Source organism: Megalops cyprinoides, chromosome 17 (assembly GCF_013368585.1).
Source record: "Megalops cyprinoides isolate fMegCyp1 chromosome 17, fMegCyp1.pri, whole genome shotgun sequence".
Classification (NCBI taxonomy): Eukaryota; Metazoa; Chordata; class Actinopteri; order Elopiformes; family Megalopidae; genus Megalops; species Megalops cyprinoides.
This window is the reverse complement of record NC_050599.1, coordinates 20,278,054-20,301,186: the sequence shown is the minus strand read 5'-3', so window position 1 is coordinate 20,301,186 and position 23,133 is coordinate 20,278,054. Positions and strand designations below refer to the sequence as shown.

The window sequence follows — 23,133 nt, the reverse complement described above, 5'->3', positions numbered from 1 at the left end:
GAACAAGAGAGAACACACCGGTCCAATAAACGACTCTGCTTCTGCAAAGTCTGCCCACCTCATGCGAGGCGGAGCGTCACACCAGCCACTGTAGTTGTTGATTGGTCACTCTGTCCTGAGCCCATGACGATTAACCAATCGCGACAGTCAGTCGATCTGACGTTGTCAGTTGACTGAAGGGGATTTTGTTTCAGGGGGCCGGCCCTTTGCTTCCTCATACAGCGTGATGTTTGAATGGAAAAAAATAAAGCTCGCTCGCAAAGACTTCACTGTAGCTACCTCATACGGAAAACGAGACAGGGCTAGCATCCTCGACGAAGCAAAGTAGCTACAGACACAGAGAGGACAAAAAAAATGGATATCCTAAAATCGCTAGGCCATCCAGAGGAGATATACAACCTTTTCAAATTTAAAATGGGCGGCTGTCGTACTGTCATGCCCAAGTTGGACTACGTAAGTAGATAGCTGTCTAGCATCACACATTTTCTGTGTTTTCATAGTTACAAGAAGGTGCGTTTTGATTTTAAGTGGCTAGCTGCAGGAGTAATAGTATTTCTGTTTCTACTAACACCAAAAAAGACATCGTTGGGAGCGGTTTCCTGCAGAATCAAACATCCCGTATTGCTTAAGATGTGCAGAAGTTACAAAGTGAGAGTATGAAGGAAACGGTAGCTAATTCATGCCGTCTGAGCACAATTCGTTTTGTGCAGCAATGTCTGTGTGGAGGCAAGCAGCTACACAATCCGATTATACTGTTCGTTTCTGGGACAACATGGTAGACGGCATTCTGACCGGTGCGGCACTGTTTTGTTGCATATATATTTTGCAGTGTTGCTTCACATTATAAACACAAGTAATACCTTTATGATGACCGTAGCAGTGGTCAGGGTCAAGAAATGAAGTGTGGATATCGAATTGATTGGCTGGATTTAAGTTATATAATGAGCTTTGTGGCTTCACTGTGGGAAATTACGTTGTGCGCATGTTTGACAGGTTGATCCCTGATCCTAACTTTTACATATCTCTTTGACCTAATTAGACAGTCTCTTGTCATTCTTCAGAGAGATGTTTCAAGTAACTAAGTATCTAAATCTACGGTGTTGTGCGTGTAGGCGTTAACAGCATGATATAGCCTAATGACGGCCTACACATTTATATGATTTACCGTTCGGAAATTTGCCGTCCATTACTGACAAATGAGTTCATACAATGAGGAGAATATATTAAACTGTGGAATGGGGGGAGGGGGGAGTTTTTGGCGTGGGAATTTGGATTTAAGGCCACCTTAGTGGTCAGTTACCGGCCCGTGCCTGGTGCTGAAAGAACAGCACGGGGTCATACAGTAATAGTCGGATTAGCTGCGACAGTATCATCAGGTAGTGGACAACGTCATAGACAGCGGGTTTTCCTCCTTTTGTCCACTAGGGGTCAGCCTATGCGCAATACACGATGTGTAGCCTACATAGAATGTGACACACATGGTATTTGGTATTAGATTTGGACAACGTTGTAATAGTAGCCTATGCGCTTCTGTTTCTGAATAAATAGGCCTAATTATAAGCACAGTGTAGACAAAAATAATTCCTCCAAAGTATAACAGATCCCCTTTCAATCGACTAATTTGTGTTATGACGAGCGTGCAAATCGAAACGGAATGATCTTGATTAACGGAGCGTGCAGGTTCTGAATTTGTTTGGGCCCTCTAGGAGATATTTCTCAAGGGAATCTTCTGGAGGAGTTTACGTTAATTTTGCGTTTTTCATTGCACGAGTGAGGAAAATATATTGTAGAAACTAGAACTAACTGTGTAAAGTGAGAGGATTCTGGAACAGAGTTGAGTTGTTGAAATACTTGGTAAGGTGAGTCAGATATCACATGTGGCTATGATTTAATTACTGTATTTATGAGGGATGCCAAATATTTCTCTCATTTTCTACAGCTGCGGGGTAACTTTTTGAATTCATCCACACTCCGCATCTGTAGATGGCAGTAAAACACCGGTGTGTGGCTGGTATTTGCTATTACACGCTGCTAAAGAAGGAAAGTAGGCGTAGTCAGGATTGTTTTCAACTCACATGTGCGCTGTGCCACACAGCGAACAGCGTCCACATATGGCGCAACTGCTTGAAATGAAGGAATTGTAAAAAAAAAAAAAAAAAAAAAACTAACTTCTAGTAGCGTGGCCTATGGGAGGGGTGTCCACATGGCTGGACCCTGTTGCAAGAGTACAGTGTCCTTCTTGGTGATCAAACGGACACTCTCCGTCCCTCCCCGGAGTCCTGTAGCTGCGGCGCGTCCCATGCTCTTCGCTGGGCGGCTGGGCGAGCGCGGCGCTCCGGAAGGCTGCTGGGCCGCCCGTCCGAACGCCGTCAAAACCGCTGGTTCTTACCGTCACCCCGTGTTCCTGTGTTTCTCCTGCCAGGAATCCATGAGCGAGAGCTTGAAAACGTGTTACCTTTACCTGAACCAGACGAGTCGGAGTTTCGCAGCGGTAATTCAGGCGCTCGACGGAGAGTTGCGGTAAGTTTTCGTTGCCTCGATTAACTTTTCTAACAGTGGGGCGTGTCTTAAATTAGTAAACAGCAGCACGCATAACTACGATATTGCTCGACAGCGAGATAAATTGCCAGCTGTGTGCAAACTTTGTTGATCAATCTGTGTTAAAACTTTAAAACTCTGCTCAGCATAGTATCTTGAGATATTTTTGTCTTTGACCTTGAATTAACGTGACCGTGCAACATGAATATAATGCTGTGTCCTCACACTTTAGGACTAATGCACATTGCTTTTTACATTGAAACGTTGTGCAAATAGAGCATTTTATAGCTGGACTGTGTTGTGGGTGAACTGATGTGACCTAGCTATATCGAATGGTGTCAGTAGCTACAGACTACTACACACTACTGTTAACGCTCATGTTGAGCTGTAGCCGTATCTAAAATTGGCAACGGTACAGTTTACAAAAGCGACGCAGCAGTTTTCGAGTGCAAATCTTCGACAGTGAAACCTCCATGGTAGGCTAAGGTTACGCCCACATAGGTTAGATGAGGTCGGCACAGAGTACTATTAATGTTTACGCCTGAGATTAAAGTCATAAGCAAAGAATAATAACGAGGCAATATTTCTCATTTGCACCTGTATTTCACTCGTTCGGAATATCGCCGTGCAAATTTGACACATTACTGTGCTTAAAAGAATATAAGGGATTTAGTTTGTGATTTACATACATTTATGTAAACAATTGCTAACAAAACATTCCAGATGTTTTTTGTTTTAATTAAAATGTAACGATTATTTGATTCTTCACACTTGATAATGTGGCTTGGGTTCACATAGACATTTGAAAATAGTTGAAATTATTGGGTGAAAACATATATATGCTGTAGAAGCATGTAGTTTCTGTCACAAGTGTTGAAAGAGCTTTCTTTGGCAGTAGGTGGCCTTGTCATCTGTTCTGTTTTGCTGTACTCTTACCGTTTCTGGAACTCACTTTTTGGAAGTAAGTTTAGCAATCCTTGAGAATAAGAGATCTTGAGTTACAGGACTTTTCCACGTCTCTTATTTCAGTCACGCGGTTTGCATCTTCTACCTGGTCCTGCGGGCCCTGGACACGGTGGAAGATGACATGAGCATCCCGCTGGACAAGAAGGTTCCCATGTTGCACAACTTCCACAGCTTCCTGTATGAGGCCGAGTGGCGCTTCATGGAGAGCCGGGAGAAGGACCGGCAGGTGCTGGCGGACTTCCCCACGGTCAGTGCCTCGCGGTCACAGGCCTGTGACTGTGTGTGGTCGATGTGGAAAGCAGTGTGGTATAGCGGTTAGAGTGCAGAAAGTCAGGAGAGGGCTGTGAATTCAGATATCAGGCAGGCTGACACCGGTGCTGTGTCAATGTGTGAGGTTGTTTATTTACCTAGTTAAATTCCTACCATTGGGCTGGGTGAGGGTTGAATAGGTGTCCAATTTATGCAAGATACTTTGGATGTAGAAACAAGTTACAGAGTAGCATTACAGTGCTCTTTTTTACTTCCCCCTCTTCTTCTTCCACCATCTTGTTATTGCCTTTTTCTTCTTCCTCTTTTCTGTCCTCTTTTTCTTCCCTCTCCTCCACCCTTATACCCATGTGATCATGGAGAAGTATCTTGCTTCACCACACAGTTCACATAAACAACATAGCGTGAAAAGTGTCTGTGGTTACATGTATCAATTGAACAAAGTTCCATCCTTTCCATTGGAAACGTATCTTTTCCGTCAGTGCCTGTCTGATTCAGTTAATCTGTTGCATTTGTGGCACAGGTGTAGATTCACTGCTCCCTTTTTTTCCATTGCAGATTTCCGTGGAGTTCCGGAACCTGGGCCAGGAGTATCGGGATGTGATATCGGACATCTGCCACCGCATGGGGGTGGGCATGGCTGAGTTCCTGGAGAAGAAAGTGGGGTCCTTGAAGGAGTGGGACAAGGTATCGGACGCGGTTCACACGGCCTGGTGGTGCTGACTTGCATGACATTAGAGCCTGCGCTTTGTGCATGTCATATTATGGAACTTCCACAGCAAGGCCAGGGCTGTCTGCCAATCACTTGCGACACAGAGGCGTGAGCCATCTAGCTTATAAATGTACTCTGTTGCACATGGGTGTTAGTCACCCCATATACAAACTGGAAAACGTTGCATTAAATCAGTGTTGCTTAAACAATAAAAACATGTCAATATAAAATATTCAATTCGTGATAGTCATTCTATAAATATGCTGCATTTAATACGAGGTGTAAGTGTGATTCAGAAAAGTGATGTGTTGTAAGGTATGTAGTATTTTCTTGAGTTCGGTGTAATGTTTTTCTCTTTTGTGGAGCACTTCTGAAGCTCAAACTGCCCATCTCTAGTCAGGGGAAGCAATGACAGAGGCAGCAAAGTGCAGCATAAATATCTGTTCAATGTGAGCTTATGCAACAATCCCTCAGCGCTCTGTATATGTGACTGATATGAAGTGCAACTAATGAAGTGCATTAAAGCGGAATTAAAAGGAAGATGGCACCCATGCTGAGAACATGAACACAGGTGGCCAGGTGACTCTGGAACCTGGCAGAAGATCAGTCCCTGAGTCCTGTACAGCGGTGTGTGCTCTTGGTTCTGAGCAGTGTCCCGTCTTGGCTGTCTTTCACAGTACTGTCACTATGTGGCCGGGCTGGTGGGCATCGGCCTCTCCCGGCTCTTCTCCGCCTCCCAGCTGGAGGACCCTGAGGTGGGACGGGACACTGAGCTGGCCAACTCCATGGGCCTCTTCCTTCAGAAGACCAACATCATCCGAGACTACCTGGAGGACCAGCAGGAGGGGCGGGCCTTCTGGCCAAAGGAGGTAGGCCTCAAAGCCTGAGTTTGGCTGTACGTTCACCACCAGCCTTGTCACAGTTGCTACATGTTTTGGTGTACACCAGTCTGGACTACCTTAAGGGGCCATGACAGTCTTGAACCCATTATGGCCTTTTTTTAATAGTGTTTGGTAACACTACAGCATATGCACTGTAAATCAAAGATGAAAACAGTTTATTTTATGGTAACAGCTGCTAACATGTCTTTGCTTACTACAAAGGCCCAAGGCAGATGAAGGCTGCACCCAATGAGAATGTATAAATGGCATCATCTCTGAGGATTACTGTATATGACCTTCAACAGCAATACTTAAAAAAGTCAGCCTGCATGCTAGATTTCACAGAGCATAATGACTCCTTGACTAGAACTGAATAAAACTCCATATGCTATTTACAGAGTACAAGCCAGCTGGTTGTGCTTGTTGTTTAATTTTGTAGTTTGTTTAGTAGTTTTTAATAATCATTGAGATGAACGGTTTTATGGAAAAGCACCTTGAAGTTGCTATAAGCTATATTACATGTTAATTACACGTTAACTTTGAGTCATTGATTTAAAAGTGAATTCACATCATGTGGCATGTTGTGCTAGGCATGGAGTCAGTTTGCTGCCCAGCTGGAGGACCTCGCCAAGCCACAGCACCTGGACTCCGCCTTGGCCTGCCTCAACATGTTGGTGACTGATGCCCTCCGCCACGTCCCCGACGTCATCAGTTACCTGACACGCCTCCGCAACCAGAGCGTCTTCAACTTCTGTGCCATCCCACAGGTAGGGGCTTGGGTGCTTCCTCACTTTTTTAAAATGCTCTTAGATGAATGGTTTGAATAATTTATTCGCAGAACTTTCAACGATCAGGGATTGCTTGGATTTTTAACAGGGAGAAATTCTGAGTGACGCATGCTAGCATTCGAGGATATGTCAGTCTGTCGTCAGTAAATACTATAATACCCATAGATTTCTTGGGTAAGCTTCGCAACAAAGCAAACTGCAGAGGCTCTGTTGTGTTTCTTTAATGCGGGATCTTTTCTTATTCTTTTTTCATAAAATATCCATTCAGTCTATTCAACACTATCAAACCCCTGGTAGGAATTTTCAAAGTAAACATTCATCTTAATTTTCTTAGAAACAAATTGAAGAGAGGAAGAATCACTGATACTGTAATAGTAATAATAACAGTAATTTTTGTTACTAACCTGTGCATTGTTTTTCCTCTATCTGACCAGGTCATGGCGATAGCAACACTGTCTGCATGTTACAACAACCCCCAGGTGTTCCAGGGAGTGGTGAAGATCCGCAAGGGCCAGGCTGTTACTCTCATGATGCAGGCCACCAACATGGGTGCAGTGCGGGCCATCATCTCTCAGTATAGCCAGGAGGTGGGTCTCCCCTGCTGCGAGATTATTATTAGTATTAGTCTCAGTAGTTTATGATTATAAGTATATTTAGGGTTAGTGTTATTGTGAAGTTGGCACTGGTGTTAATATCTTTGTGTTGCTTGTATCATTACATAACTCAGCAATCAACTCTATACAGGGTGACTTTCAGGTTTACTATATACATGTAGGCTGCAATAAAACAATAAATGAAAAATATAGGCAAGTGGACAATATAAAAAGCTTCATCTTGACAAGGCCTATTCATCATCCCCTTACACACTCTTCCTCTTTGGACTCCATCTTTGTGTCTGAGGGTTTTCATAATATTCAGGCATAACTGCTGGTGGCAAAACTAGCTGATTAATTAAAATCAGTAATCTAATACATGATTGTTGGGCAATCTAGTGTTGATTATTACTTTTTTGATTTTAATAATTTAGGTGTTTAACTTATGTTTGCTCCTCAGGCAAGAAACTAATAACAACCAAAGCTCTCTTATCCCTACTAACATTAGTTACATCACATTTATTAAACGAGTTTCATGTTCTGTAAGGATTAGGTGGAATATAAAGGATCTTGCTCTTTTTTTCTGGTTGTGATGAATAAATGAAACAGTTTGCTCAAAAATATTGCTGTCAGATTGTAGGCACCCACAGATCAACATGCTGATCGGTATAGAACTTTAAAGTGGATGAAGCAATTACTTGCAATAATGGCAGCATTTTCTGACATCACAGTCTCTCTCTAATCCCTCACCAGATTCTACAGAAGGTGTCCCTCACAGACCCAACTCGGGACAAGACGTTACTGATCTTGGAGGTGATCCGCGAAAAGACTCTGTCCCAGGACACCCTCCCCTCCCGCGCCCACCACCTGTCCCCGATGTACCTGTCGGCTGCCATGCTGCTGGCCGCTGTGAGCTGGCAGTACCTCACGGCCACCACGGGACAGGCCTCAGGCTCCACGGACATGCAGGGCCACTGAGAGGGGGCCAGTGGCACACAGACTGACAGGGCCTTCAGAAGGGCCCCTAGGAAGCCACCTGACATCATCTGTTTCCGACACACCCACTCGTGATGGTCATTGTAGGTCTCATTGTAGGGGGTTTCGCTGGCAGTTTGCAGTAGTCAATATTGCTTTCTGTAATACTTTCCTCACCTCCCTCGGCCTCAGTCACCTGCACTGGCCAGCATGTTGTTCTCCTTTCTGGAACCCTCTAATGAAAATGACCACAGTCCTGTTCTGTTTATCTTTCTTGCACCTGAGGTCAGTTCTTGTGAGGGAGAATGACAGAAGGGTTGTGAGGGATTGCCATTTTAAATTTGACAAACTATCGATTATTGTCATAATTATAAGCTCCTTTCTGTGTTAATGTAAGCAGATTGGAGGTGGTTCACATAGCTTTGGAAAGGTTTTTTGAAGTAAGAAACACCTGTAACAACTCTGCTCGCTAAAGCATCACTTTTGAAGAGTACTTAGACACAGTGGAGCTTGGGTGCACCACTTGTGGACAGGCAGATCCAGTCACAAAGCACAAAGCACTTCTTTTCTGAAGATATTCTGGGTGTCATGTGAGGGTAGTTCTGTTCTGCTTTCATACACCATGTAAACCATGCTTCTGTCTAACTTCTGTAACCCAGTGCTTTTGCTTCATGCGTTAAAATGCACCTCTTCTGGGTGCAGCAAGCATTTATAAATCAGTCTTGAAAGGGCCATTGACTTAATGTGTGCCCAACAAAACACTGTCTCTGAGGAAACAACAAAATCATTTCATCTTCCAAATACATATACATGGAAGGTAATTATAAGGTGAACTAGCAGTCATGTTTCAGCCATAGGTATTGTTTAAATTTTTGTTTCCATTGTAAGAGTTAAAGGGTAACTTCAGTGCAAATTTAAAATTGAATATATTGTTCCTCACTTTCACTATGATGTCATATGCATCCATATTGAAAAGCACTTGATTTGTTTTGGTGATTAAAAACATGATCTAATCCACATACAAGTTCCAGAGCACGTTGCTCCACTTCTTTCTCTCTCTGGATGGCAGCAGGTTACATTTACAATTGGCATTGGTATCCATTTAAAGAACAAATGTTCTTGATTACTTAACTTCGTAAACAAACTCCTAACACAGCCAAACTTTAATTAGTCTACGTACACTACGTTTTGTGGCTCTGCATGGAGTTGGGGTGTATACCTGTTTTAGCTGTAGCTGTGCGCTAGCCTTACGCTAACAGGCTGAAGTAGTGTGACTGCTTCCATAGTGCATTCTGGGGACTGGGGGCAAATGAAAAGTGAAATTTTGTACAATAAAAATGTTCAAAAATGTAAGCCTTTCGATGACAAAATGAATGGCTAAAATATTTCAGAACAGTCACTTGTGTACATGCTTTGAGGGCACATATAAAGACTGGAAAAATAAAGTGACTTGTTTCAGTGAATTGCAAATAAATTGCCTATTCATTGCTTGTGAATAAGAGAGGGGACATGTCGTGTGGATGTCGTTGTCAAAAAAATTGTGGAAGGAAATGTGATGTCCTTGCTGTGAAAGCAGTTTCTTGCTTTCTTGATATGCGTCACTACCAAACTGCAAGATCAGGAACATATTCGGTTTTAGATTTTTGATGAAGTTACCCTTTAAGATCACAAAGTTATAAAACAGACAAACAAATAACTACTGTGCATAACATGGAGGCAGTTAGAGCAATTGCAGCACACTTTGGCTGCTAAGTGTTCTAACTGCAGAGATTTGCTGTGTTAAAGCAAGAAGGATTGTACTTTGTACATAACCAGGGTGGCAAATTAATATTGCCATGCAATGCGGGATCTTGATTTGTACATAATTGATTAAACAATAAATGCAAGCAATTCTTCTTTGACATTTTTATAGTTTATTAATTTTTTATGCCTCCACAGTACAGCTTAAGCTGTAAGGGTAAAAATGCATATCACTGAGGGACAATCTGAGAAATGGTAAGAAAAAAGCATCAGGTAATGGAATTTTGAATAGAACTGCATATTTTTCATGGCAGAAATATATGCAGTGTGAATAAAAAAGTATTTTAACAGATCATGTGATTGTTAGATGGCAGTGTAAGGCAGTCTGATCTGGTTGAAGGGCATTGTCATGGTGAAGCCGAAGTACACAGTCATCACTGAGTGTGCTGATCTAAGATCTGTGATCACGCACCATTACATAATGGTATACTCTGGAAAATAACAGGAACTTGGCTGACACCTGTTCCTTTTTTTATTAAGCTGTCAGTGAGGAAGTGACAAGTTATAATGTTATACTGTGTTTAAGTCCGGTGATTCACAAAAATAATGTTTTTAATGACAAAACAACACCCATGTATAGTGTTATAATCAATTGTATCAATGTTTGGATTTAAGAAAAAAAATACTGCTAAACACACATACTATCTGGAGTAATACACATCACCTCTCCCAAAACACATTTGCAGCTGTACTGAAACACTGTTGGACAAGAGAACTATCTAATTAGAAGGGTTACAGTCCTGGTAATTCTTAAATTGAATTTTCCACAAGAAAGATTTCGAGACCAAAGACCAAACAACACCTGTGCTGATAAGGCAAAAGCTTCCCTACAGTCATCCTATTACAACGGTTACAAAAGAGCATTTTATGGTTGTCTCCTTTTAACTGTACACATACATACCTATACCTATGCAGTTACTGGGGCACTGTTTGATGTCAATTGTATGTTTTGCTTGAGCTAAAGGATAATAAGGGACCGTGACACCTCAGAGACGTCACACCAACTAGCCTATCACCATACACAGAAATTATGATTTTCAAAAAACTTTTAAAAATCATACTTAAGCGCAAACAAACAGACCACAGACAAGTATGCACGTACTCTGATTAGAAATATTTTTTTCGAGTTTCGAACATAGCGTTAGTAAAGACTTATGTTATTTTTTAACCGCTGAGGTCCGCGAATCACGTGAGAGTCATCAGATCAAGACCCATATGACTGGTCATGTGACAGGCTGCGGAGCTTTCTTATAAAGAGAAATCGAGACTGTCAGGTTAGGCGAAACAGAGAGGACAACGTGGGTGAACTGCTGGTCTCGTCAATCGCAAATACAGATACAGGTACTGTGACTGAAGAGGAGCCATGTTTGACAGAACACTTGTTACCTTTGTAGCTAAATGAATGTATTTAGAGCCGTCAGTTCATCGAATGTCAGCAGCTAGCGTAGCTAGTCAACAAACTTTATGGGTGTATCCCATTGGAGTTGGCCTTCTAGCTGAGTTGTATTGCCTTGGGAAAATGTTAACGTTAGCTAGCATGTCAAATCGCTATCCAGGTATCCGAAAATAGACGTGGGCAGCTTGCTTGCTAGCTAAATAGGACGCCGCACTTGCGGTGTGTGCTAGCTAGTTAGCTAACTGCACTTGGATCATCATAGATAACATAAGCAAGCGTTGCTAACGGATTATTGTATTGACAATGTATATGCCACGGATGGTCGCGTGACTCCTAACTTGGCTGATCTCTAGTTTGGTAGGGCACGGTAGCTAGAGATCAAGGCTACAGTTTGCAATTAAACTAACGTATGACTATTATCTTGTGGTTATGTTGAAATGGTCCATGTAGCTGACGAGACGATATATATGTATGATAAATCTGCGCTGAGATCTGACAACTGTATGTGTCCTCGTGACTGGTTTCGCAATAACTGCATTTGTATGGAATCAAGCTGCTGCAAGTTTGGCCTTTTGTTTTGTGACTTTTCATTAGTGTACCTAGTGTGGAAATTTAAAGAAGCGCATTATTTTATCTGCTTGACAGCACACGTTAAAAGAAGAGCTCTACATTACGCTCCAGTAACTGAAACCCAATGTTACTAAAGAGTGCTTTCATTTCTCGTATCACCACAGTATCTGATTGGAATGCAGGATGTCTGTCTGGAAAAAACAAACTCAGATGTTGTCAGGAAAAGGGATTCGGTTGTCTCCAGAATATCAAATCACTGCTGTTGACATCAATTTGAGTTGAAATCGCAGGTGCATTTCACACACTACTCAGGACATGCGTGAACTTGTTTTCCCCATTTGAAATTCAGTACCTTAGTCTCAGAATGTCTTCTTTGCTACTCCTGTTGCTGTCATTTATACAACACAAAACTAACTTTTGTAGCATGCTACTGCTTTTACTGGTTCTAAACTAGTTTGACAAAAATGTTTACCTCACATCTTGCCATTAGACTCCACAGGCCTTAAGTCTAGATCCGTTAAATGTGTAGAAAAATGTGCGTACTTGATGCCTAAAAGAGAGTGTAGTCTTGACTTTTGTCAGAGCATTCAGTTTAGGTGAAGTGGTTAAAATAGATTTAGGTATGGTCAGAGGCGGTAATTTCACTTCTTCTTACGCTGCTCGCGGTTAAACGCCAGATTCCGCTCTCAAAGCAGTCAGCATGTTACAGATGGTGTGATGAGTCGTGTGGAGCACCAATGCGCACTTCTCAAAAATGAGCGGGTTGGTGCCTGCGGACAGGGTCTGACTCACCATTGAGTTGTGTTGTATTGTGTAAGACAAAGGCAGAATGGAAATCTTTAGTATAAACCGTGCAGATATATGTGAAAGCACTGACATCTGAAAATATGGGGAGTTTTGATTATGTTTGGTTGCCTGCTTTTAGCAAAAGGATGGTACCTAAAACCACAGTGCAGTTGAGTTGCAGTCCTCTATGCTGATGTTCCACTTAATGTAGGAGGTGTCGATTCTCTGAGAGATGGGGAGATCGCGTTTCACTAATGCACTATTGGTTCACACTCTGCTTTTGAGTCACAGGAGGGAACAGGAAGTGAGACCTGAGTGAGGGTTTTTGTTTTCTTCTAAGGGCATTCTAAGTGGTGAGCTTTTGGCATTCAAACCAGACCTCTTACTGCGTCTGAGTGAGTGGAATTCCACTCTCCAGTGGTAACATTTATGCATTACTTGGGGTTATACGGTCTGGATATTTTTTGCATTGATGTGGTTCTCTGCATAAAGTTTTACAGGCTAAATAAAACTGGGGCACAATCGGTTTCCGTATTGTATAGATTTACAGCTGAGATTCCCGTCAGGGAGGTTGCAGCACTCCGTAGTTGGGAAATTTTCAGGATTTTCCTGGCTGAACTACATGTACTGTTTCAGTGTATATTTTATATATTTCAGTATGTATGTTGACATTTGTGCCATTTGTTTTTCATTCCTTTCAGAATGCGGCGCTTTGCCTTCCTCTGTTTTCTCTCGGCCCTGTCAATCTGCTGGGCGAGACCACGCCTCTCTCCCTTGTCGCATGAAATGGTCAACTACATCAACAAAGTCAACACTACGTGGAAAGTAAGTCTGTCGCTGTGGCATCTCGGAAGCGATTCCGATCCAGGAAATGAGTGGCAGGTTTCTTCATATCTGCAGCACAACACTTTGATACTAAAGGGAGAACTGGAAGGGGCAGCTTCTATTGTTGCATCTGTCAATCAAACACAACCTTTCTATTTTATTTTATTCTATTGTTGTGTTTGATTTGTGCTGGGCGGTGCTGTTGTGACACTCAAATTTCCCTCGGGATTAATAAAGTATTTCTTATCTTATTTCTAGACATGTAGGGCCATGGTGTGTGGTTTTCCTTCTGTATTCATTTAACTTGGGTGAGGTGTTAATGGGTTTTAATTCAAAAGTAATAGAATCTGCCAGACTCTGATCCTCAAGACCTGGACTTTGCCCATCCCTGCTATAAGACATCTGCTGTCTTTGTTTTGTCTGTAATTGCTGCAGTAGAATTGATCAGATCCTAGCCCATCCCCTAGCCTGCATTACTTTGCTGCACACTTCTAAAGAAGCTCTGCAGAGAGCTTTTAAAGTATCTTTGTTTGAACCAAGCCTCTGGAACAGCAGTCAAGCAGAATGGCATGTCTTCACAGCCACACTTGCACATTCCTTCATATAATTCAAAACCTACTGTGGCAGAACTCGACATGAAATGGGTGGCTGAATGTGGTGCCTGTGGTTTGCAGTGAGTCTTTTGCTGTCTGTGATGCACTATCAGGGTAATCGGTGTGTCTGAATGTGTTACTTGACCTAGATTTTGGAGCAGAGAAGCTTTATAGGTTTTTTTTTTTTTTTCTGAAATGTATTGCTGTGCCCCCTTTAGTCATCTGCATAACTGTATGATGACGCATGTGACCCTTGCTTGAATGGCCGCCTTCAAACAATGTTGTGTGCCACATAAACCGGGTCCGATGGAAATGTAGCTCGAGAACAAGGGGGAAAGGCAGGTTTTAGCCATGTGACGGGTTTGTCTTCACGGTGTTTGTGATCCTGGACATGTGGCCCTCTCTCCCTCAAGGCTGGGCACAACTTCCACAACGTCGACTACAGCTACGTGAAGCGGCTGTGTGGAACTCTGCTGAAAGGACCCAAGCTCCCGGTCATGTGAGTCTCTGAAACAATTCCACACACTGAGGGGCCTGCTGACCCTTTAATTCCTTTCCCTTCACGGTCAAGGTACAATTTTTGTATTACGGTCAAGATTACTGAAATTTCAGTGGTGGGTAAGCACAAATGAGGCCCATTTGCACTGTCGTTTAGGGCACTGTCTGTTGTCTCTTGAAGAGCATGATGTTCATTGGCTGTAAGGGGTAAGGAGTAGGGATTGTAAGGCCAGTGTCTGGCACCCCAGTGTCCCTCACATAAGAAGGAAATTCACTGTGAAGCTCATTGATTTTTTTTTTTTTTTTTTTTTTGGTCATGTTGCTCACTGCTTTGTCTCCCTTACCCCCCTCTGCAGGGTACAGTACGCCGGAGATGGTAAGCTGCCTAAGAACTTCGACCCCAGGGAACACTGGCCCAATTGTCCCACCCTCAAGGAGATCCGAGACCAGGGCTCCTGTGGGTCCTGCTGGGTAAGGCTGAACCTTGTGCCGGTCATTTGGAAAAGGGTACAGCCAAGGGAACATGCCTCTATCCCCTCGCTGTATTACCTGTGCTTGTGTGCTTATGCCCTTTGAGTTCGGCTGTGCCGCTTTGTGACATCAAAAAGTAGTATTGGTGTGATCCTATCATGTCAGTTCTGTCTACAAATTACTGCAAAGTTGTTTAGTGTCCTGTGTCCACGGGTTGCAAAGATTAATGCCACCATAATGGAGCCTTGCCTATAACTAAAATGTGGAACTGCTGATGAAATACTTGTCAGTGTTGTGAGGCCACTCGTGGACTTCACCCTGTGGCTCCCCATGTGTAACCCTGATCTCATGCCCTGTTTGACAGGCCTTTGGAGCAGCTGAGGCCATCTCTGACCGATTGTGCATCCACAGCAACGGCAAGATCAGCGTGGAGATCTCCTCCGAAGACCTGCTGACCTGCTGCTCTGACTGTGGCATGGGGTTAGTGTCTGTGTGGGAACAGTTCTAGTCATAACATGCGCCTTTAGGTCATAAACAGTGTGACGGAGTGCCGTCACTACGGTTGAGTATGCGCTCTGACTGCCATACCAACAAGCCTGGCTCTTTGGCGTCGCGGTCAAAGTCGCATGTTTGGTACCCCGTAGACCCGGGTTCGAGGCCGGGTGGGGTGACTGCTCTCGCCCTTCGCTACAAACAGTCACAAAAAAATTTCAGTAACTACATTCCTAAAACCATATTCAGCTTTTCATGAAGATGAGACTGAGTCACCATTTTGACACACAGGTTCTATCTCTATTTAGTTCCATTTAGTTGGTTTTTCACTTGCTTCCACAATGAAATGAATGGTCTTTAGGAAAATGGGGGCACTGATTGGCAATTTGTCTCTTGACTTGCACACCTGCGGATTTTGGAGTTGGGTACATGAACGTTGTGGATAGAATAACCATTTTGCTGATTAAGTTAGTATGCTGAAGCATTTTCATCTTTGCAAACAGCTGTCTGGGTATCTGATACACCACAGAAACTGAAAAAGTAACAGAAGTGTATGGATAGTGCATTCAGGTTGCTGAATAGAGGCCCAAGTACAGTGAATCCAGTGAAGTAATACAGTAGTGCCCTGGAAGTTGAACAGTGTGTGGCCTTTAGTTTAAACGGATTATAGTGTCTCACTCAGCCTGTTTGTACAGGTGCAATGGAGGCTACCCTTCTGCTGCCTGGGATTACTGGACATCAGAGGGGCTGGTGTCTGGAGGACTGTACGACTCCCATGTTGGTGAGTGCTCGAGCTGCAAGCTGGCATCCATTACCCCAGAAGACTATTTGCAGAGCAGGAGTGTAATTCTACACTGGAAGAATGTTTCTAAGCAGACGCCCCTTAAGTATAACATTCCGTAGGGGTAAGTCTTATGGTATACTGTTCCTTGTGTAATTGAATGTGCTTGTGTAGGCTGCCGTCCCTATTCCATCCCTCCCTGCGAGCATCATGTGAACGGCACGCGACCCCCCTGCACCGGAGAGGGCGGAGACACACCCAGGTGCCTGACCCAGTGCGAGGAGGGATACAGCCCCTCCTACAAGCAGGACAAGCACTACGGTAAGACACTGGAGCAGACTGGGCAAACGCAGTGAAACCCTGTCATTTACTGCGTGGGTGTGCTGGTTGCCAGAAGCCTTCGGTTAAACTTCTGGCAGCTTTGTGACTTGGTGGCTATCTCGTATTTTGAGTGTAAAATTTCTTGTTAGACTCAGAGACTTAGATTTTTTTTTTCTTTAAATCTTTACTGTGGAAACAGTTAGCTCATGCTATGCCAGCTAACAGCCAATGCAGTGATAAGGATCGAAGTATTACCATTGATATAATGCACAGTTAACTTGCTTGAAATCAACCTGGCTCTGCACAAAGGATTTTGTGAATCTTGAACAGCAGAATTCACTGAACATGCTGTAGTTATTTGAAACCTGTTGATGGACCTCCTCTCTGTTCCTCCCTATGACTCTGCCCCACCCCTCTGCAGGAAAGCGGTCCTACAGTGTTCCCTCTGAACAGCAGCAGATCATGAGCGAGCTCTACAAGAACGGTCCAGTAGAGGGCGCCTTCACAGTCTATGAGGACTTTTTGTTGTACAAGACTGGTGAGCTTGCGTGCACATAGTTCTTTTCAGGTCTCACGTCTGTGGTTTCCCAAGAGGTTTTAAAACACTACTATAGTGCGGGCACCATTGAGCAATAAGGGCAGTGTTGAGTGTATTTGGTTTTATTTAATACAAAGACCTGTATGCTTTGTGCTGGAGCATGCTTCAAGAATTGCATTCTTCAGATATCTCTACAAACCATTGACTTTAATGGGTGTGGTTAGGTGGACTAATCCAGATTTTCCTCATATTTGCAGGTGTCTATCAACACGTCACTGGTTCTGCACTGGGTGGCCATGCCATTAAGATCCTGGGCTGGGGAGAGGAGAACGGCACCCCCTACTGGCTGGCTGCTAACTCCTGGAACACTGACTGGGGAGACAACGGTAAGAGCCGGTCCCTGTGGGTATTCATGGTACAACCCAAAGGTTTTAAGGCTTCAGGGGTACATATGGCCAGATTCCTTTCTAGGACTATTGAGCTTTGTGTTTGAGTTTTACTGAGGATTACTGAGAACTGTATTTCAAATAAACCGTAATCAACCAGGTTTACTTGACTTGCTGGTCTATTTCAGGGTACTTCAAAATCCTGCGCGGAGAGGACCACTGTGGCATCGAGTCTGAGATTGTGGCTGGAATCCCCCGAAACTAGGACCTTTTAATCTGATAGTCGCTCCCTGCTGAGTGTGTGACACAGCCAATCCCGTTTCCTAAAGGAGAGGGGCTTTCAGTCATTTGATGCACTCCAGTCTTCATATCTGGCTTCCATAGTTATGTGCTGTCCACTTGCTGCTGCTAGATGACTTTTAATGAATATTGGGGATTTTTTTCTTTTTTTAAAAGTACTCACTTTGATTGAACATCTGTGACTGCAGCCTCTTAGGAGTGTGTCACAGTTAACCCCTTGTGGATAGAGCGGACTTAGGATGTTTCTCTCATTGTGCTCTCAAAGAACAGTACAGAGCACAGGTGGTGATTTCTGCAAATGGGGCCCCCTGCTGGCCAGCCATGAACAATCACAAAGCCAGTAAGTAGTTGAATAGAATGGTGCACTATAAACCAATTTTTAAACGTGTTTTTTTGTTTGTTTGTTTTGAATTTTATAACTGACATCTTTGAGCACCTCAGGTTTGTGTGTTTTTCATAACTTGTGAAAGGTGGAAATAAACTTTGGAAAAAATTGGCAGTGTAATTATGTATGTAATGTGCATTAAATTGGCTGTTTTACTTTGCCATGATCAGCTCAGAAGTAACCTGATGGAAAGGTGATGCGTTAAATAAACCACTGAACTGAAAGTCTGTGCTCTTGTGTAATTTGTAAAAGTCTACAAAGTCACCCCCCCTCCCAATTGCTTATATTTTATCCAGTCTCAGCTGGCTTCAGATTTTCATAAGCACAACTCCCCTTATCCCAGTCCTGAGGGAAAGTCAGTTTTAGGCCAGGTGCATTACCACATTTCAATCTCAGAACCTCAGCTGTACTTTCCTGTGGCAAACTGCTAGATAAACATTGGGATCTATGTCAGCGCTAAATGTTACTGGTTGGTTATCTGTTTAATTTTTTTTTTCTTTAGCCATGTTTTTACGCTCCAACCGCACCCAGCCCCAAATGTAGTCCAAATGAAACTGACTATTTCATTGCCCTTGCAACAGTATTGAAATGGCAAGATTGTGACTGGCAAACAGTAACAAAATTGTGCAAGATTCTGCACTGGATGTGTAGTAACTAGAGTATTTCACACTTAGTGCATGGAAATTACATTTTGAATACCTGTTACAGTTATTGCTGATGCTGTGGACATCACATTACAATGCAAGTACTTTATGTCTATTATAAAGGAAACTTTAATGAACAAAATAATTTGTCAAGTGTTGCATGACATCCATGTTTCCATAAGCAAGGAGCATATACTAAACCCATTAGTTGAAGGCTAGTATACAATACAAACAGGCACAACATCAGAGGAAGCAATTTGTATTTCTGCACCCGATTTTTTTTACACTATTTGAGCTCATATGGGAGCTTTCATTACAGACAGCTTTTCATGCACAGACGGCACAGAAAAAGGCCTGGCCTGCGGTTCAGTGATTTAACCACCAACCTACTGATTAAAAGCAAACTGATAAACTGATCAACTATCACTCATTCCTTAGTTGTAAGTCAACCCCCAAAATGAAGTACCATTGACTAACAGTGAGTGGTATCTTATGCTATCAAGCACAGTGATTCACATTAGCGCTCTTCTGCAATAACATATATTGTGTTATATGCCTGCCCTGATTACATAAGCAAAAAGTAACTATTACAGGGTTTCTGATATATGTGAAAATGTTTGTTGGGCTTAGCGCTTGGTCTCTGCTTCTTGCGGAGCGGATGGGTAGTCCTCAGATGCGTCATCGATAGCTTGCAGGATTTGATTGACTGCGCTCAACAGGAGTATGTCAGTATTGCAGTTCACTGAAACCTCACTGGCGTAGTTCTTTATCGGATACACAAAGGACAGTGGCAAGCCCACCAGCTCTGCTGCCTTCTGCATCTGTGGCAAACACAAAACATGTAAAATAAAGGTAAATAATAGAAACACTCATTTCTGACAGTTCACTTCTCTTGACTTTTACTTCAGTCATAATTCAAGGTATGCATCAAAACAATTGTGTAAGAAAATAAATGGCTTCAAAATAATCTCACTATAGATCTTCCTCAACATGTGAAATGGAGTCTTGAGAGCCTGCATTACTTTATTTCGTTAAATGAATAAGCAGTAAACGTTAAACTAAGGTCAATGTACTTACTGAGCACCATCGAATTCTACAATGTGTTCTGTATAACAATGAACCCAGGTCAGGAAGTCATCCCCTAAATTAAATTTAATTATGGCAAGTGCATAACTGAAATCGCTGTTGGCATGAGGATTTACGCTAACAGACGAGCAGAAATGACATAGCACAGACAGAGGCGCCCCAGTGTCCATACCCTCTCCATTCAATTCAAGACATTGACAACTGTTGGGTTTAGAGCTTACAAAAAATAATTTCACACAAAAATGTCACCTGTTTTTATGTTGATGCTTAAAAGCATGATTATTTACCCATCATATTAAAGTAATAACAAACATTGTATTAAAACACCAAAAATATATAAGTAATTTATAATTATTGGGCACAGTTAGATTCATCACATTGGATCTAATTTCTTTTGATGTACAGAAATTCATCCCCTATATGACATTTACTCATGGCAGCTGTGTAACTGAGGTCTTTGTTGGCATGGGGAGGTAAGAGCTGTGTAGAAATGACACAGCACAGACAGAGGCGCCCCAGTGTCCTTACCCTCTCCTGCACAATGCGGCTGGTGTAGACATACTGCACATCCTCCTGGACTGCATGGCACACCTGGTCCACGTGGGTTAGCAGGACCACATGGGGGATCCCTGGCAAGGGGGCAGGGAGAAATTTTACAGTCAGGCACTGAGCACTTAAATTTGGAAACTGTAAAAATGTCCTCACATTTAGTAACACATGAATGAAAATGTTTTTTTTGTTAAATTATATTACAAAAAAATTATAATAGCCCTCCCGGAGTATTTGTTCAGAGCTATGGACAATATGTACTGCATTTTGATTGAACAAAGAGACATGAATTTACCCATTATTTTACATTTAACCCACCTCATGTAACACCAATTTCAAAAGACAAATCCATCTGATCCTTAAGTGGCAAGGACACTTTTGGAATATTTAGGATCAGTCAACACCAAATGAGTTCAATCTGAATTAAGCGGCTGAGAGCAGTTCCATGAGGAAGCCTGGGCTGACTTATTTCATCACTATCCCTCTTGTGAAGAGCCCATCTTGTTCTGCTGCTGTGGGATGCCTGTCATTATCAGAGAATGACACGGCCAGTTTTGAACCTGGGCCATAAGGCTCAGCCTGCATCAAAAGAAAACACCTTTCCAACTGAGCCACAATGGCCACTCCCTAGTTCTTCAGCTAGTGCACTTTATAAACGTCCATTATGCTCACCCAGGTCTGAGATCATTCTGTGAAGCTTCTTTAGTTTCTTCTCCAGATTTTCACTGTAGGACAACACTTTGCATGCATCCAGAACAAACACGGCACAGTGGACTGTGTCTTCCATTGCTGGTGATTGGCGGTAGCCAGGCGTGTTGAAGTTGATGGAGGCTTCACTTTGAAACTGGTATGACACATGTTAATAAGATGCATCCAGAAAGGAGACAGAATAGATCAATCAAAACAGATGAATTAATACATCAATAGATACAATGTAATTACAAAATGGCAGGCACAAGCTGAAATATCATAATTACAAATTCTGCAAAATCAGAGAATAACAAAATGTTTGTGGGGCCCCAGAACAGAACAAAGTCAAATTATCACATGACTTACATTAAAACTAGTCAGAGTGTAATTTACATTTTTTGTAAATTAGCCAAAAATATTAGGCTATGTCAGTGGATTTTTTCTTGCTTTACTTATTTTGTCCATTAGTTGTAACGGGTATATACACACCCTGTATAATGAAGTATCTATGAGCAAAGAAGTTTTCATGTCCAGTGTGACAGGGGTCCTGTTATACACAGGGAATTTTGATGTAGATTATTTTATGTGACATGTTGAATACCTTGTGTCCCTCAGGTACATGGCCTTTGATAACTGCCAGCGTGTCGTGGAGGGTCATACCAGTCCCCTCGCTGTCCCCAAACCCCATGGCATCACACAGAGTTAAGGCTGTGGGCTGGCCACCTTTCTCTGCCCGGATATCATAGCACTTCAGCTGGGAGGGACAGGGAAGAGGGTTGACAATATATAGACAATATGATCTTAAAATGTTTCAGTTCACTTCACAGTAGACCTAATGTAACACCAGTTTTTCACTTCATATACAATTAGGCGTACTGTGGTTCATTTTTGCTTAATTTGAATACATACAGCCAAGAGTTCTTTTCATCAACTCTCATCTTCAGAATAACAACACATCAAGGCTAGAAGGAATAACAGAAAATGCATGTGTGTATGAGAGAGAGATAGAGACAGAGAGAGATAGAGAGAAAAAGAGATAGAAAGGGACACTCTACCTTCTTGGTGAAGCCCTCTGATACAGAGCCAATGATGGGCAGAAGAGAGACACGTCTGTACAGAACAGATCTTATGGAATTGATAAAACTGGATTTCCCAGCACCAACTGGACCCAACAGCAGAACCCGCACCTTCGACAGAGCCTCAAAGGAGGGTTTATAGAGGGTCAGATTCTCCCTCAATTCTTCTCTCTTCCTATGAATAAGCATTTGTAGAGAAATGTGTGCATATATTTACAAGCATTAACATTGATGATCTTACACTTGGAACAGAGCTATCGTCAGTATCACTTTTACTATAACTTTTTTTAATCTATAACTAGCAATTGCAGCTGCGTGCGGTGCTTGCCTTTCTGCAGTTAATTTCCTATTGACCCCTGCAAATTGGGATATTAAGCAAGAAACAGTAGGAAATGTAATGTGAATGTAGGATCAACAAGGTTCGAAAGGTAATCTGGTTGTAGTGAAAGTTATCTTATGGCAAATAATACACCCTCCTCAGTATTAATGGAAATAAAACATTTACTTTATGTTTCCTTGACAAAAATGTAAGCGAAATTCTCAACTTACTTCTCTGTCCAGCTCACCTCCCTCCATGGGCTGAACAGTAAGTCTTCTGCATCTGAAAGATAGCAAAAAGTCCAGTTGTAATGTAGTACTATTTTACATTCATATTTTACAGCACCTTGGTAAAATTGTTCTAGGTTTACGCTATTCGCTGTTGAAATTTAATGTTGCTCTGGCTTTAGAGGATTTTCAGGCTTGTTAAAAATGAAGTGGCATGAGTCGGGTTTACCTTGCACGCGATGCACCTCTACTTCCACGCAGTATGCCTTTTCCTCTGTCCATACGTCTCCGTAAATGTCGTCAGACTGTGACCTTACATACATCCTGCTCCTTTCCTCGAATAACTGCAGACATTTTCCAAACGAGTAACTGGTCATATAAGTATAGAAAAACGCTTTTCCGTGAGCCTTGACTGGAAACTGGCTTGCATGTCGTTCGTTCACCGAGAAGAGGAATGCTTCGCTATCATCACAATGTACTCCGTGCTTTGGAAGATGTTTGCTGAGATAACCTCCCCGCACCGCTCCCGATTCTAAATACACAATAAGGACAAACCTCCCCTGCTTATCAACTCTCTGCTTTAAACTCCCAATATCGAATCCATGCTGACTTCCCTTGTACAGCAGACAGAAATGCACTGGTTCTGGAAACAGCTTTCGCAACTGCCTCTCTCTTTCCAA

General features: G+C 42.6%; 3 protein-coding genes across 4 annotated transcripts; 2 read left to right on the top strand and 1 right to left on the bottom strand.

Annotated features, from left to right (window-relative positions):
• Positions 1-216: 216 nt before the first annotated feature.
• fdft1 (farnesyl-diphosphate farnesyltransferase 1) lies at positions 217-9,601 on the top strand. Of its 2 annotated transcripts, XM_036549732.1 has the most exons (8): positions 217-453; positions 2,423-2,520; positions 3,568-3,751; positions 4,330-4,458; positions 5,161-5,352; positions 5,955-6,131; positions 6,587-6,739; positions 7,499-9,601. In XM_036549732.1, the coding sequence occupies exons 1-8, from the start codon at positions 355-357 to the stop codon at positions 7,721-7,723; spliced, it is 1,257 nt and encodes a 418-aa protein (XP_036405625.1). In that variant the 5' UTR covers positions 217-354; the 3' UTR covers positions 7,724-9,601. The 2 variants fall into 2 exon arrangements, with proteins under 2 accessions (XP_036405625.1, XP_036405624.1); XM_036549731.1 differs by lacking the exon at positions 217-453 and having other exon boundaries at positions 2,091-2,520.
• A 1,153-nt stretch (positions 9,602-10,754) lies between these two features.
• On the top strand, positions 10,755-18,086 carry LOC118792220 (cathepsin B-like). Its single transcript, XM_036550002.1, has 10 exons — positions 10,755-10,861; positions 12,974-13,097; positions 14,104-14,189; positions 14,545-14,659; positions 15,024-15,139; positions 15,847-15,932; positions 16,107-16,253; positions 16,675-16,791; positions 17,049-17,177; positions 17,366-18,086. The coding sequence occupies exons 2-10, from the start codon at positions 12,975-12,977 to the stop codon at positions 17,440-17,442; spliced, it is 996 nt and encodes a 331-aa protein (XP_036405895.1). The 5' UTR covers positions 10,755-10,861; position 12,974; the 3' UTR covers positions 17,443-18,086.
• A 1,046-nt stretch (positions 18,087-19,132) lies between these two features.
• LOC118792461 (interferon-induced protein 44-like) lies at positions 19,133-22,776 on the bottom strand. Its single transcript, XM_036550316.1, has 7 exons — positions 22,683-22,776; positions 22,457-22,508; positions 21,887-22,082; positions 21,433-21,585; positions 20,814-20,985; positions 20,121-20,221; positions 19,133-19,327 (listed from the first exon to the last, which is right to left on the bottom strand). Exons 1-7 carry the CDS (start codon positions 22,774-22,776, stop codon positions 19,133-19,135), a joined length of 963 nt encoding a protein of 320 aa, XP_036406209.1.
• Between the last annotated feature and the right edge of the window lie 357 nt (positions 22,777-23,133).